The 12,329-nt window shown below is 37.0% G+C and overlaps 1 protein-coding gene across 1 annotated transcript; it reads left to right on the top strand.

Moving 5' to 3' along the window:
- The first annotated feature begins 1,274 nt into the window (after nucleotides 1–1,274).
- Nucleotides 1,275–11,584, top strand: LOC121326970 (ankyrin repeat domain-containing protein 55-like). Its single transcript, XM_041270652.1, has 8 exons — nucleotides 1,275–1,340; nucleotides 1,609–1,718; nucleotides 3,032–3,092; nucleotides 4,214–4,342; nucleotides 5,263–5,447; nucleotides 5,667–5,834; nucleotides 10,387–10,479; nucleotides 11,121–11,584. The coding sequence occupies exons 1-7, from the start codon at nucleotides 1,275–1,277 to the stop codon at nucleotides 10,460–10,462; spliced, it is 795 nt and encodes a 264-aa protein (XP_041126586.1). The 3' UTR covers nucleotides 10,463–10,479; nucleotides 11,121–11,584.
- Nucleotides 11,585–12,329: the final 745 nt, after the last annotated feature.

Here is a 12,329-nt window from a genome sequence, read left to right on the forward strand (position 1 = left end):
GAAGGAACAGGCTGGTGTGACTGTGTTACTATAGTCTACCACTCCTCACACATGCTAATTTTAAACACATTTTAAACACGTTGTAACGTGCAGTGTTGTGTGATACATTGCCGATAGGATTCTGTCCCGTCAGTGAGATGAGATGAGGTTAAAAGCCCGAAAACTATGAATGCAGATGAGCTCCGCTCTTTTGTATAGTGGTTATGATGCTCGCTTGTGGTGTGAGGTCACTGTTTGTGCCGTCTCTGCTCTGTTACACTAGACACTGATGGTAATGAAGTGATTCAGCTCAGTCCCACACAAAGATCTACCCAAGAAATCTGATCAGATGCAAGATATAAAGAAAACTGTTTTTGTAATGGTTATCCAACCTGCATTTAGTTGTTTTTTTTTTTTTTTTACCAGGAATAAAACCAGGAATTCAGTGATCTATTTGATAAACAATACAAGTATGTCAGTAACATTCCTCGCCATGACTGTACATTTCAAATTAGCCTAAATGACTATGTATTGTGGCAGGGCAGAAGCCCTGCTGGTGTAAATGATGTGTGTGGGAATGTAAGGTTGGCAGGAATGGGGTTAAATCTGACCCTGCCAGCAATCATATGTGTAGCCATTCCCCAATTAGGTAATTGATGGTAATTGGGGAATGGCCACACGTATAAAAAGATCCATAAGTCCTTTGTTTGTTGGGAGGAGTTTGTGCTGTGATTTTTGTATTGTTTTGAAAACTTTACAATGAAGGTGAATGCCCACCCTTATTTTGTTTGAAAATCTGTTTTGGCCCTTGTGCCGTGTTTATTTGTTCCATAAGAAATGGCAAAGAACACTTTAATGAAAATTGGATAAGTGGTATTTTAGACATAGATGCACACAAATAAGGTGTTCTCATCATGATAAATTATATAAAAAATGACTGAACTTCTTGTCTTTTCAAGATACATGTACAAATGTATGGGTGACATACAGACAACTGGATACATAATGTTAATAACAAATTTAATCACAATTGGGGTTTGTGAAGTGTGACATATGTAAATACGAATGCCTCCACTACCCTGTAGTACCCCTACTCCACTACACTACACAAAAGTTTACCACTGCATTTTTTCAATGTATTTTACCATACCATACTATGCATTTACCACAGTTTACCCAGGTTTGTGACTTTATTAAAATGCTATTATTAATCATTACTTTTGATTTTAGGATCTACTCCCCTCATGCATGCTGTCTCAGGACGGCAAGTTGATACAGTGAAGTTATTGTTAAAAATGGGAGCCTCAATAAACACACAAAATGCTTGTGGACAGACCTCATTGTCTCTGGCAACCTACCTGGTAAGGCATTTAAATTCCAATACCCCCCCCAACCCAGCCCTAACCTCTAACCCAAACCCAAACCACAATGTTCAGGGACAATCCAGTGGCATGCCAGTGGTAGTACAATGGTTATGTACAATGGGGAATGTTAAGGAAAACGACTATGTTATAGTATGAGCCATTGGTAGGAGGCCTCATATTTTGATTTCTAAACGGTATAGTGGAATGAAACTGTATATTACTTGGTAACCCATTAAAGTGCTTTATTTTATTTTATTTTTTAAAGGGATGGCTGGAAGGGTGTGTTTGCTTACTGAGAAATGGAGCAAAGCAGAATATACCAGATAAAAATGGAAGACTGCCTCTGCATGCTGCTACAGCCGAGCCAGATGTCAGGTATTGTTAGGACAGGAACAGAAACCCATCCCACAAACAAAAGATAACCAGGTCATAACACAATTAGCATTACGATGATACCATATCATGCATAGTAATGGTTTTGTACTTAAATCTAAGTACCGTATACACTGTAAAGGGGTTCCTAATCGTACCACCTTCCTACGCACAATTTATCCAGTGATCTATGTTAATGTTGCTTACCTTTAAATATCCGTAACGTGTGCAGTATTTAACATGTGCCCTGTACTACTGTAAGATCATCACACAAAGGCAAGCCTGAAACTAAGTAAAGAAAGGTAGTTGTGTAATATTATCAGCAGACAATCGACAGCCTGGAAAAAACACCTGTATTTATTAAGCAGAGTTGGCATTACACATGCTGAAGTCGCTAGACTGAGGGATAATTTGCTGTGGCAGCAGTGCCCGGTTCATTCAGGGGGTTTCCATGGTCACCATAGCGACTGCAGACCTTTGCTCCAAACAGGAAAGTGGCAGCTGCTTCACTTCTTTTTATCTTCTTGATTAGTCTAAGGAGAAGATAGGACATTGGACAGGCATGTTCATTTAGAATAAATAAACTGCATTCGCAACATGAACTTGATTATAATCATGTGCAACAGTAGCCATTCTCATACATAAAACTTATACCTTTATATTCTGAGATTACCTTTTGGGACATTTTGAAAAACAAACATTTTTTCTGATGTAGAGTTGCTTCAAACAGTATTAAAACACCACCACCATCAGATGCAGAATAGGCCAAATATTAGTCCCTTCAGGCCCCATTTTTAAAGTACTATAATACGCTTTCCATCAGTTCATCTTTCACACCCTAAAACTCACATTTTCGCATACGTAGTCTAAGGGATATATAAGGATGTGGGAAACCTTTGAGTTGAGACCTCCAGATCAAGATAACAGAATAGAACTTACTTAAAGCCCAAAGTTATCAACTAGTTTCACAGCACGTCAGATGTTGTTTTTTTAACAGTTAGTTACTATATAGGAACCAATTTATAAACTAATAAAGCAAGGTATAATAATTTAAAACCTGATGTCATATAGTTGGTATCCGATGTCTGATGAACATTTTTAGCAGACTTTTTAAATATAAATAGGTAACTACCATATATATTAACCCTGAACCATTAACAAAAAAAACTAAGTGGGCCCATAATTTGTAGTTTTGTGAATAGGGCCATTTTACTATTCCTTATACTATAAATCTAATATAATATAAACTGGCTTTTCAAGAACATCACAATACAATACATTTTTGACAGCGCTTTGTGATTATTTATTTACTACAGGTTAATGGCTGTACTGCTGCAGCAGTCTACACAGTGTGAAATAAACTACCAGGACAATGAGGTAAGTGATTAGTTGCCATGGTGTTCTGTGAAACAGGATGTTTTATATATTTGATGGTTTGAAGAAAAGAAATACAATACAAGGCTACATAGGAGTACTGGTGTATACTGCCTTCCATTAAAAATAAACATATTGTTGCTAATTTTAAAATATTGTAAAATAAAGGAGGTAAATGCTACACATTAAAGGAGATATCTCTGTTGTACTATGTGTTTGTGCAGAGGAGTGAGAACTTGTTTTAGTGAGTCATGCATTCCATAGAAAGGAAAATACAGTACATAAAATCATCTATTTCTGAAATGTCAGGGCCAATAATACATTGTATAAACTGTCTGTATGTTATTGTCATGGCTTTAGGTTATTGCTTTATAGCACTGAGAGGTATTGCTTTATTGTACTGATAACAGTAATAAAGGAACACATATTGTACACTATATACAATAGTGCATGTTTTGTGTAAATGGTCTGTCGCTCACATGAATGATTCATTCATTATGAATCCAAGATTGCACAGGGAACACTCAGGAGTGGTGATTCCATTATAGAAGCTTTCCACAGTTCACATTGCAAACTGTTCTCTGCTTTACCGTTACTTACCTTTTTATTTCACCCAGCTTTATCATATCTGCAGTATGTGATTTACTATGCTTACCTATGCTTTACATTGCTTTCACAATTCTGTTGAAGGCTAATTATTGGGACCTCTTGCCCGTATTTATGGAACTGTGCATGTACAGTTCTTACAGTTGGATATGTGATATACTGTGAACATAGGTTGGACTTACCAGCACGGCTTGTTAATTATGCAACAGTGTACAGTGCTGTCTGGCTGCATTGTTCAGGTGTTCTTGCTTAATCAACTGGAAAATGTTAAATGATCCCACGTACACTTACCTTGGTAGTTACTTAAGGAAACAACAGGTATGTAATCACTGATACAGATTTAAAAAATGTTCATAAAATTGACAAACATCCAGTTGCGCTACTTTCTAATGCTGAAAGGTTTATTACAGCCTCCTATAATACCCCTTTCAGTTATATTCTGAATATACATTAGCTGTTACAGGTCAGATTTAGATTTATAATTCTATTTTATCTATTTATTTATTTATTTATTTTAGGGCATGACACCAATTCATTGGTCTGCTTTTCACAACCGGCCACAGCATGTGCAGGCATTACTCCAAAAGGGAGCTGATCCTACTCTGGTTGACAAGGACTTTAAGACAACCCTCCACTGGGCCGTGCAGGTGAGTGTCTAATACTGTATCAGCACCGGAAACTGGGATAGAAAGCCCTCCTGATTCAAAAATAGAAGTGGACTTTGATTGTTTGCAGAATGTAATCTGAACTGGGACCACAGGTCTACAGGCTTATACCTCCAGTATGTGGCAAAAATATATTTATTTTCTGACAAAATTTGACATTACAATTGTCAACTTTCTATTCACCCATCCTTTGAAACTCATAAAGTAGATATAGTATGGAGATAACACTTCGGGGTGGGAATCTGCCCACCTAGTCAAAATGTTTCCCCAACTATAGGCAAAAGCTATGAACCAAACTTAAAAAGTCAGTTTAGCTCAGTCACTCTTCACTCACACCAAGTGCCTCTTACTGTGTGCTGCGGCGAGTATACTTTACAGACTAAACACAGAAGAAAATGGAATCAATGTTTGTTGTCAATGGACCTATTATTATATGCTGATCTTGCTAGAAGTAGTCTCTTTGTTTTGTTTCATATTAAACTGTTTTGTTAATGACTCGATGAATCAATTAATTATGACCTTCCTCCCCCCCCCCAAAAAAAGTTATAGCATTCGTCTCTAAAATCTATTAAATAAAACAAGTTCACAATTCAAAACTTTCCAATATACTATATATGATGTGTGATAAATGTACTATTTATTTATTAATTCATTCATTTATATTTAGAAAACTAAATTATCAGAGACATATTAGAATGAACTGAAGTAGTCTTCCTGTTTTTAGATTCTTCTTGTATCACTTGTGTTTCAGTGATCACATCCCGGTTATTTAAAAGTCAGATGTTTAAAGCCTCCTGATTGTCAACAGAGCTCTCAAATAAGAGCAAATGTTGCTTCAATACATATCGCAATGCATACTGTACAGACAACACAAGAGTACCCTTTTATTTTATTTTTCTTAGAGTGGAAACAGGAATATGTGCTCCCTGATCCTTGCCCATCACCTTGGCTCCTCTATAATAAATTACGATGATGAAAATGGAAAGACCTGCATGCACATCGCTGCAGCCGCAGGGTACAGTGACATTATCTACGAGCTGGCAAGAATTCCAGAAACCAACCTCCAGGCCCTTGACATCGATGACAGGTAAATACAAGCGCATGAGCGGACGGCTGGCTCAGAATGCATGTCTACTTTCTGGTATAGTTTTAAAGAACAAACATTTGATACTCATTTTTCAACAATTGAAAAAAAAAAAAAAAAATGTAGTGCATTTTACTTTGTTACGACCAGGCCTCCCTATATGTAATTTTATTTCACCGCACTAATAACACTCTGTGAATACTCTTAATGAAAATTCCACAGGACTCCACTCCACTGGGCTGCTGCAGCAGGGAAGGCTGACTGTGTAGAAGCACTTGTACAGCTGGGAGTGGAACAGAGCCCCAGAGACATCAATGAAAACACTCCACTGACATATGCAATGTACTGTGGGCACACAGCATGCATAAAAGTGCTCTCCCCGGAAAACAGGTAGGATAAAAGAAAGATGTTGTGCAGTGGCTGCTGTCCTAGTCACAAAGGTCGAGTGGAACAAATTAGAAGGTTTTAAAATATTATTCATTGCATTATTGGTTTTACCTGTGCCGTAGCAAACAAAGCATGCTTTACTGTTTAGGTTTTAAAAAATAGTAGCAGCTCATATATTTAATGAGGTCTGTTATTGCGCACACAGAAAAAGATTACACTATTATTCAGCATGCTGCTTGTGCGTGTATTTAAGCAGGAACTAGTGCATCCCTAATGAGGATCCTCTATAGAGCACAGGTTAAAAAAAAACAATCAAAGCAAACAGACCTGCTGCAGCATTAAGTGGCTCTATACTGGTGTTTACTGAACCAGAGGTAGTTATACATTGCAACAAAAGAACCAAACTGTTTGCCTTTGATTTTTGTATTGTGTACCACTATGTACCAGTTCAGCTCAAACACCACACCAATAATTATACCAATTGTTGTCGGTGTGGAAATGTTTAAGCTTTCATTGTACATTTTCATATTTGTATGGCTTCACATATTTTATCAAGTAGATACAGGCTGTTGTAGATACAAAAGATGTAACCACACTACCAAGAGCAGCAATCTGAACAGTTTCCAAACCCTAGTGAATCCTGTCCTTCTAGAAAATACATTACAATATATTACCCCAATACCTTTCCATATGAACTAGAGATAACAAAAGCAGTGCCTACACATAATCAGAAATGGTATAACTGTAACACGGCAACTGAAACCAACACTTCCTCTTGTTCTAGTAATCTAGCCACGTGTTTACTCTCAATCTGTTATCAGTCATTATGGTTGTACAAATCTTTGACCACATGTGTAAAAAGGGGAACCATGATATTACCTTAAAAATGAAGGTTGATTTCCATATTACTCATTTCTTATGACAGCCTAGATCAGTGCTTCTCACTTGTGACACTTGATTCATTTTCAGTTCTTGTCCAGGACTTTGTTCCAAACATCTACTTAGTTATTGAGTTGAGCAGCCCAGAGCCTTGTTCCAGCTTGTTTCATTTTCTATTGAACCTACTGTAGGTGTCCAATTAAGTAATTAGGCATCTGCCTGGAACAGTGTCCCAGAATGGACTGAAAAAGCCACTGGTCTAGATTAATCAACAGATAGCTCCTCATGGACAATCATTACAGTTCTTAATATAGCCTTCAAATATTAAGCAGTTTCAAATAAATACATACACATATTTATAACTGCAAGCAAGAAGCAGAAAGAAAATCAAATTCTACATAAAGGTGGTTACCAGTTAAAAGGAATATTTTTAGGGGTTTTCATAATCCAAATGGTTAACTTTTTTAAGGCAAGAAACATTAACATTAAACCTTATAGCCCCTATTCACAAAACTTGAACAATGTATTATTTTATAGCGTATTTTATTATTAATCTTTTTGTACAGAGTTGACATCCGCTGTTGAGCTCCAGGTGGATTTTAAATGTTCATAATCTGTCAAAGACAGGTGTTCCGTTGTGTGAACATTCTAAATTGGGGGGGGTGAAATAATTGGGACTTTTAAATTGTTAATGTGTAAATCTGATCTATACTGTACCGAGTGACATGTATTTTGGATATGTTCATCTTCCAAGAAAGTTTTATCTTTTGTGCAATTTTATCTGTTTGAATTATTAATATATACTGTTGTTGTTATTATTATTATTATTATTATTATTATTATTATTATTATTATTATTATTATTATTATTATTATTATTTTAGATGTGAATCTTCAAAACAGTTGCCTTTACAGAACAACAACCAGTCTCAGAAAAGAGAGGGGAGGTTTAGTGTACTGAACCAAATCTTTTCTTGCAAAAAGAAAAAGGATGACCTAAGGACGGGACTGAAAGAGAAAAACAGAGAGATGTACTTAAGAGAAGAAACCTCCGAAGTAGATGACATCATTGCAACTTTTGATTGCATCATGGACACCACTAGTAAAGACCCTTCAGAGTGTGGAATGAACAGCACAGACTGTACTCAGAGGACCAGTGACACTCACAGGTACCACCACACAGATAAAAAGCAGCCAAAGGAATACAAGGAACTTCCACCAATTAGAACGCAGAGCCTTCCACCAATCACACTTGGTCATTCCTTATTGGCCAATTCACAGAGTACAGCCTCTGGCAATTCAAGTGGTCAGATATCCTACCATTTTGCACACAGGTCTCAGAAAAGCAGGAGTGAACATGACTTGTTTGACAGCAGGACCAATTGCCAGGGACTTTTAACAAATTCTTGGAAACCAGAGGCCAATCAGATATTGTCACAGAAAGCATGGACTGCTCCATCATCTGAAAAACTGTTGGATGGATTTTTGCAAGACAGACACAGTCACTTGGAACTAGTATACCCTGCACATCTTCCCCACTTGCATACAAATGTGCAAGGTATGTTTTTGGAAAAGAAACCTTTGAAGTTTTAAAGGGACTGTATTTATAGATGGGAAGCCTTTGCCCTCTGACCATCTTTAGCAATATAACGCCCATTTCTACAGCACAATCCAGCACTTGGTCAGTGATGTCTAGATAAAGATCAGTTATTTGAGTGTTTGTTCTGACCTGGCAAGATTTACACTCTGTGGTATTTCTACTCTGCAAGCTCCTCCTACTTTGTCACGTATTGTTTCAAATACAAGATAATGTTATTATATTCAGGAATAGGCTTAAGCACAAAAATAAGTAGATGTGTTCATGTGCCAGGATCTGAAAACAGATCAAACTAAAAACGTTGATTACTTTTTTCTTTTTAAATTGCAATAAAGAGACAAAACACTGGTTACACTCCTTGATGTTTCCAAGTTTAGAAAAAACACAAAAAATGTGGTCAAACTAAACAACAATAATGAGGGCAGTGATAGGAGAAATAAAACTAACTAAGGTAGGATTTTAAAACCTTAATGCTGCATTTGTACATGGATCAGTGTTTACAGGCTAGCCACAAGAGGCCACTATTGTCCTTATTACTTTGAAAATACAGTTCTAAAACCACAGGGTGCACTACAAAATTGGGCTAGGAGCGATTTAAAAAGTTCAAAAAATTTAATGTGCTGGTAAATGTAGCTTCTGTATTTCGAGCAATTAAAAAAAAAAACAATTAAACAAGTTGATGTTATGTTGGAGAATGGTGTAATACCATGCTATTTCTCAATCAGAAATTAATTCTCTTTTAGAAATTTAGTTGCACTTTGCAGGTAGTGCAATATTTTCTTTACTGCACATTTTCGCTCTTTTCATTAGAAATAATGATTATTATTGGACAATAAAAAAAGAAACAACTGTATTTAACCTGAATTCTCCATTTAATGTGAATATTATATCACCCATAAATGTCTATTTGACTCATTTATGGGAAATAATCATGAATTGCCAATAAAAAAAAAAAAAAGAAAACTAAAAACTAATATTACCTCCTTTAAAATAAACCACATCCTGTTAAGTAGTGTTCATTTGAAATGCCAGTCATAGGAGGAAAATGGCAAAATATTTTAAGCACGGTATTTCTCATGAAAAGTGCTGCAGAGCTTTTTTCTGTAAGCAAGATTTCTGATGTTTTACTCTTCACAGAATCTTCCTGACTATCTTAAAACCCTCTAAGGCAGGGATTCCCAACCTTTCTTGGCTCAAGGCCCCCCATGATAGTAGGCATCCTGACTGAGGACCCGCACCTACATTTAGATTTTGATGCCTTTAGTGAGAGTCTGTTCATTTGCACTGGTAGAAATGCTGCTGCTTTCATTCTGTTCTGTGTCCTTTCTCTGACGTTTGAGAAACTCTCCATAATTACTGTGCTCACACTGTACCCTATCTGTAAGGGTAAGCGAGAGCTGTAGGGTTTATTTTCTTTACGTACGGGTAAGAAAATATATCTGAAAACCACAGTAGCGTTCATGTAAATGAACTGATCCCCTGGTCTGGTGAACCTTGCTTTGTCAAGGTCATTTGAGAGGGAACATTTTTCTATGTGATACGGACCCATCATGTGGCCCTGCAGGGCGCCCCAGCCCCCAATTTGCAAAACCCTGCTTTAAGGAACAGTTCTGTACTAAACTTGTCTGTTAAATTAACAAAGAGGGCTGTTGTTAGAAAGGTGTCCCAATTATGTCCAATTATGTTCCCTCACCAAAGCAATGTCCCACGAAACCACAGGAAAACTGAAGGTCGGGCATGCTACAATCCCACAACCAAGCCAATTTCCTTTTCACAGGAGCAGGTGAGCAGATTTTGATGCCTGGCCTGTAGGGTCCACTATAGCACAATGAGGTGAAGCCTAACTCTCTCTCTGTGGAATCCCCTGCAATGACCAGCAACTTCTTCCAGCCAAGACATGAACCTGCACTCCCCTAAATGTTTGACTTACCATGCACACAACGCATGCCTTTATTACAGTAGCTTGGACTAGCATGGACTCTGCTGGTGCTACCATTTTCATCACGGTAATTTTACTTTTAGTCAAATTTAAATATGTAAAGCAAGCTAATTGTTTAACTATTATTTCATCATTCACAGGACAAAACGCACACCAACTCCAAATGGACAGATTAAAAGCGAAAGAGACTCGAAACAGCTTAGCTCCCATACCTGATCACTGCACACATAGGTGTAAGTATGAGACTTATTTCCCTTTATATGGTTTCAGTATTGTAGATACACTTCAAAGTTTTGAAAGTCACATTAAAACAGAAACTGGAACAAGTCAGAACATGATTTTATCAGATGAGAAACACAAGAAGTTTATGTCACAAATACCAGGGCAGTTAAAATGCTGTAAACCACAACAAAAAAAAAATATTAGTGAGTTGTTGTTTTCTTTGGTATTAGGTTACAATTTATAATAAAACACACTCCCCCTATTCCCCAGAAAATGCCTACCCAAAGCTCTACTACTGTACATCAAGCTAAGTCATGTTTAGCTGGAGACATTGTGTTACTTTTTCTCATCAACCAGAAACTAACTATGTACTCCTAATAAAAGCTTCACATACTAAAAGTACAGACATGTTAAAACATAGGTAAGATCTAGACAGACATTGTATAATAAAGCAGAATAAAAAAGAAAAAGTACACCACAATAAACTATGTTAAATGCATAGCATACCCATGCAAGTTTATCGTGTTAAAAGGACATTGTTGTATATTTGTAATAAGAAACCCAAACCCTGTGCATCTTTTGGTTCAAGTTTAGCACAATAATGTTTTATTCAAAGCAACATTATTTGTAAGTCTCTTTTCTTTCCCAATAGCCACCTTACCACCTGAGCAAGTATCTCAGTGCATGAAGAAATCTAAATATCTGCCTTTGAATTCACTGTGTACTGGAACAGCCGCTCTGCTCCCTGCATTTACTTCAAAATCTCAGAGAGACGGGATCCCACAGACCCAATCACTGTGCTCTTTCCTGCCAGTCATATCAGGGGACTCTCTGAGAACCAATCGTGCTCTTCCTGCCATCCCCTCCCTGAAGAAACTCTCCCCACTGCCACCCTCACCACCAGAAGCAGAGGACCTTTCATCCTGCAAGTGACTCAGACAGCAGCATCTTCATAGCATAGTCATATCTGAGAGTCTTCAAAGTGGTAACTTTGAAGTGTCTGTTTTAAATCAGTCATCACCCTGGGCACACCCCTTGTAAAAGTGTACCATGGTGTTTTTGCATGGTTATACTATGCATTTACCATAGTTTCATTTGCCATAATTTTAAATATGCTTTACCATACCTCGCTATTATTTATAATGTATTAAGTACCTATGCTTTACCATGTTTTCACTATGCTTTATTGCACTTTGCTATAGTAGATTTTTATAAGGGACTGACTGAAGTTATGCACTTCATACAACTGTATGTCCCTGAAGTCCAGTCTTGATACATTACATAATGAAGGTAGTACAATTACATAATGAAGGTAGTACAATTACATAATGAAGGTAGTACATTTAGACTAGTCACAAAATATAACTACCCAACATGATTAATTGTATCTGCTTAATGTGAACATACAGAGGTTTTCATTGTGATTCAATGAAGTGTAATGATATACAAACTACATGCAACAGTCTCTTGAGACAGGGGTTGTACCGACAGACTGGAGAATTGCAAATATAATACCAATCTACAAAAGGGGAGACAAAACCGAACCAGGTAACTCTAGACCGTTAAGCCTGACTTCTACTATATGTAAACTTATGGAAACTATAATAAGATCCAAAATTACCTATATGGTAACAGTATCCTGGGAGACAGTCAGCATGGTTTTAGAAAAGTGAGATTGTGTCTAAGTAACCTGCAAAGCATATGACAGTGTTTATTTAGATTTCGAGAAAGCTTCTGACAATGTTCAACATAAAAGATTAATTCTCAAACTGAACGCAGTAGTGATTCAAGGAAGTACATGCACATGCATTTGGGAGTGGTTAACATGTAGAAAACAGAAAGTACTGATTAGAAGAGAAAC

Source organism: Polyodon spathula, chromosome 2 (assembly GCF_017654505.1).
Source record: "Polyodon spathula isolate WHYD16114869_AA chromosome 2, ASM1765450v1, whole genome shotgun sequence".
NCBI classification, from domain to species: domain Eukaryota; kingdom Metazoa; phylum Chordata; class Actinopteri; order Acipenseriformes; family Polyodontidae; genus Polyodon; species Polyodon spathula.

Coding starts and splice junctions, on each gene's coding strand:
- LOC121326970 (XM_041270652.1), top strand. CDS start 1,275: ATGGGAGCCTCAATAAACACACAAAATGCTTGTGGACAGACCTCATTG. Junction 1,719..3,031: donor ACAGCCGAGCCAGATGTCAG/GTATTGTTAGGA, acceptor TATTTACTACAG/GTTAATGGCTGTACTGCTGC. Junction 3,093..4,213: donor TAAACTACCAGGACAATGAG/GTAAGTGATTAG, acceptor TATTTATTTTAG/GGCATGACACCAATTCATTG.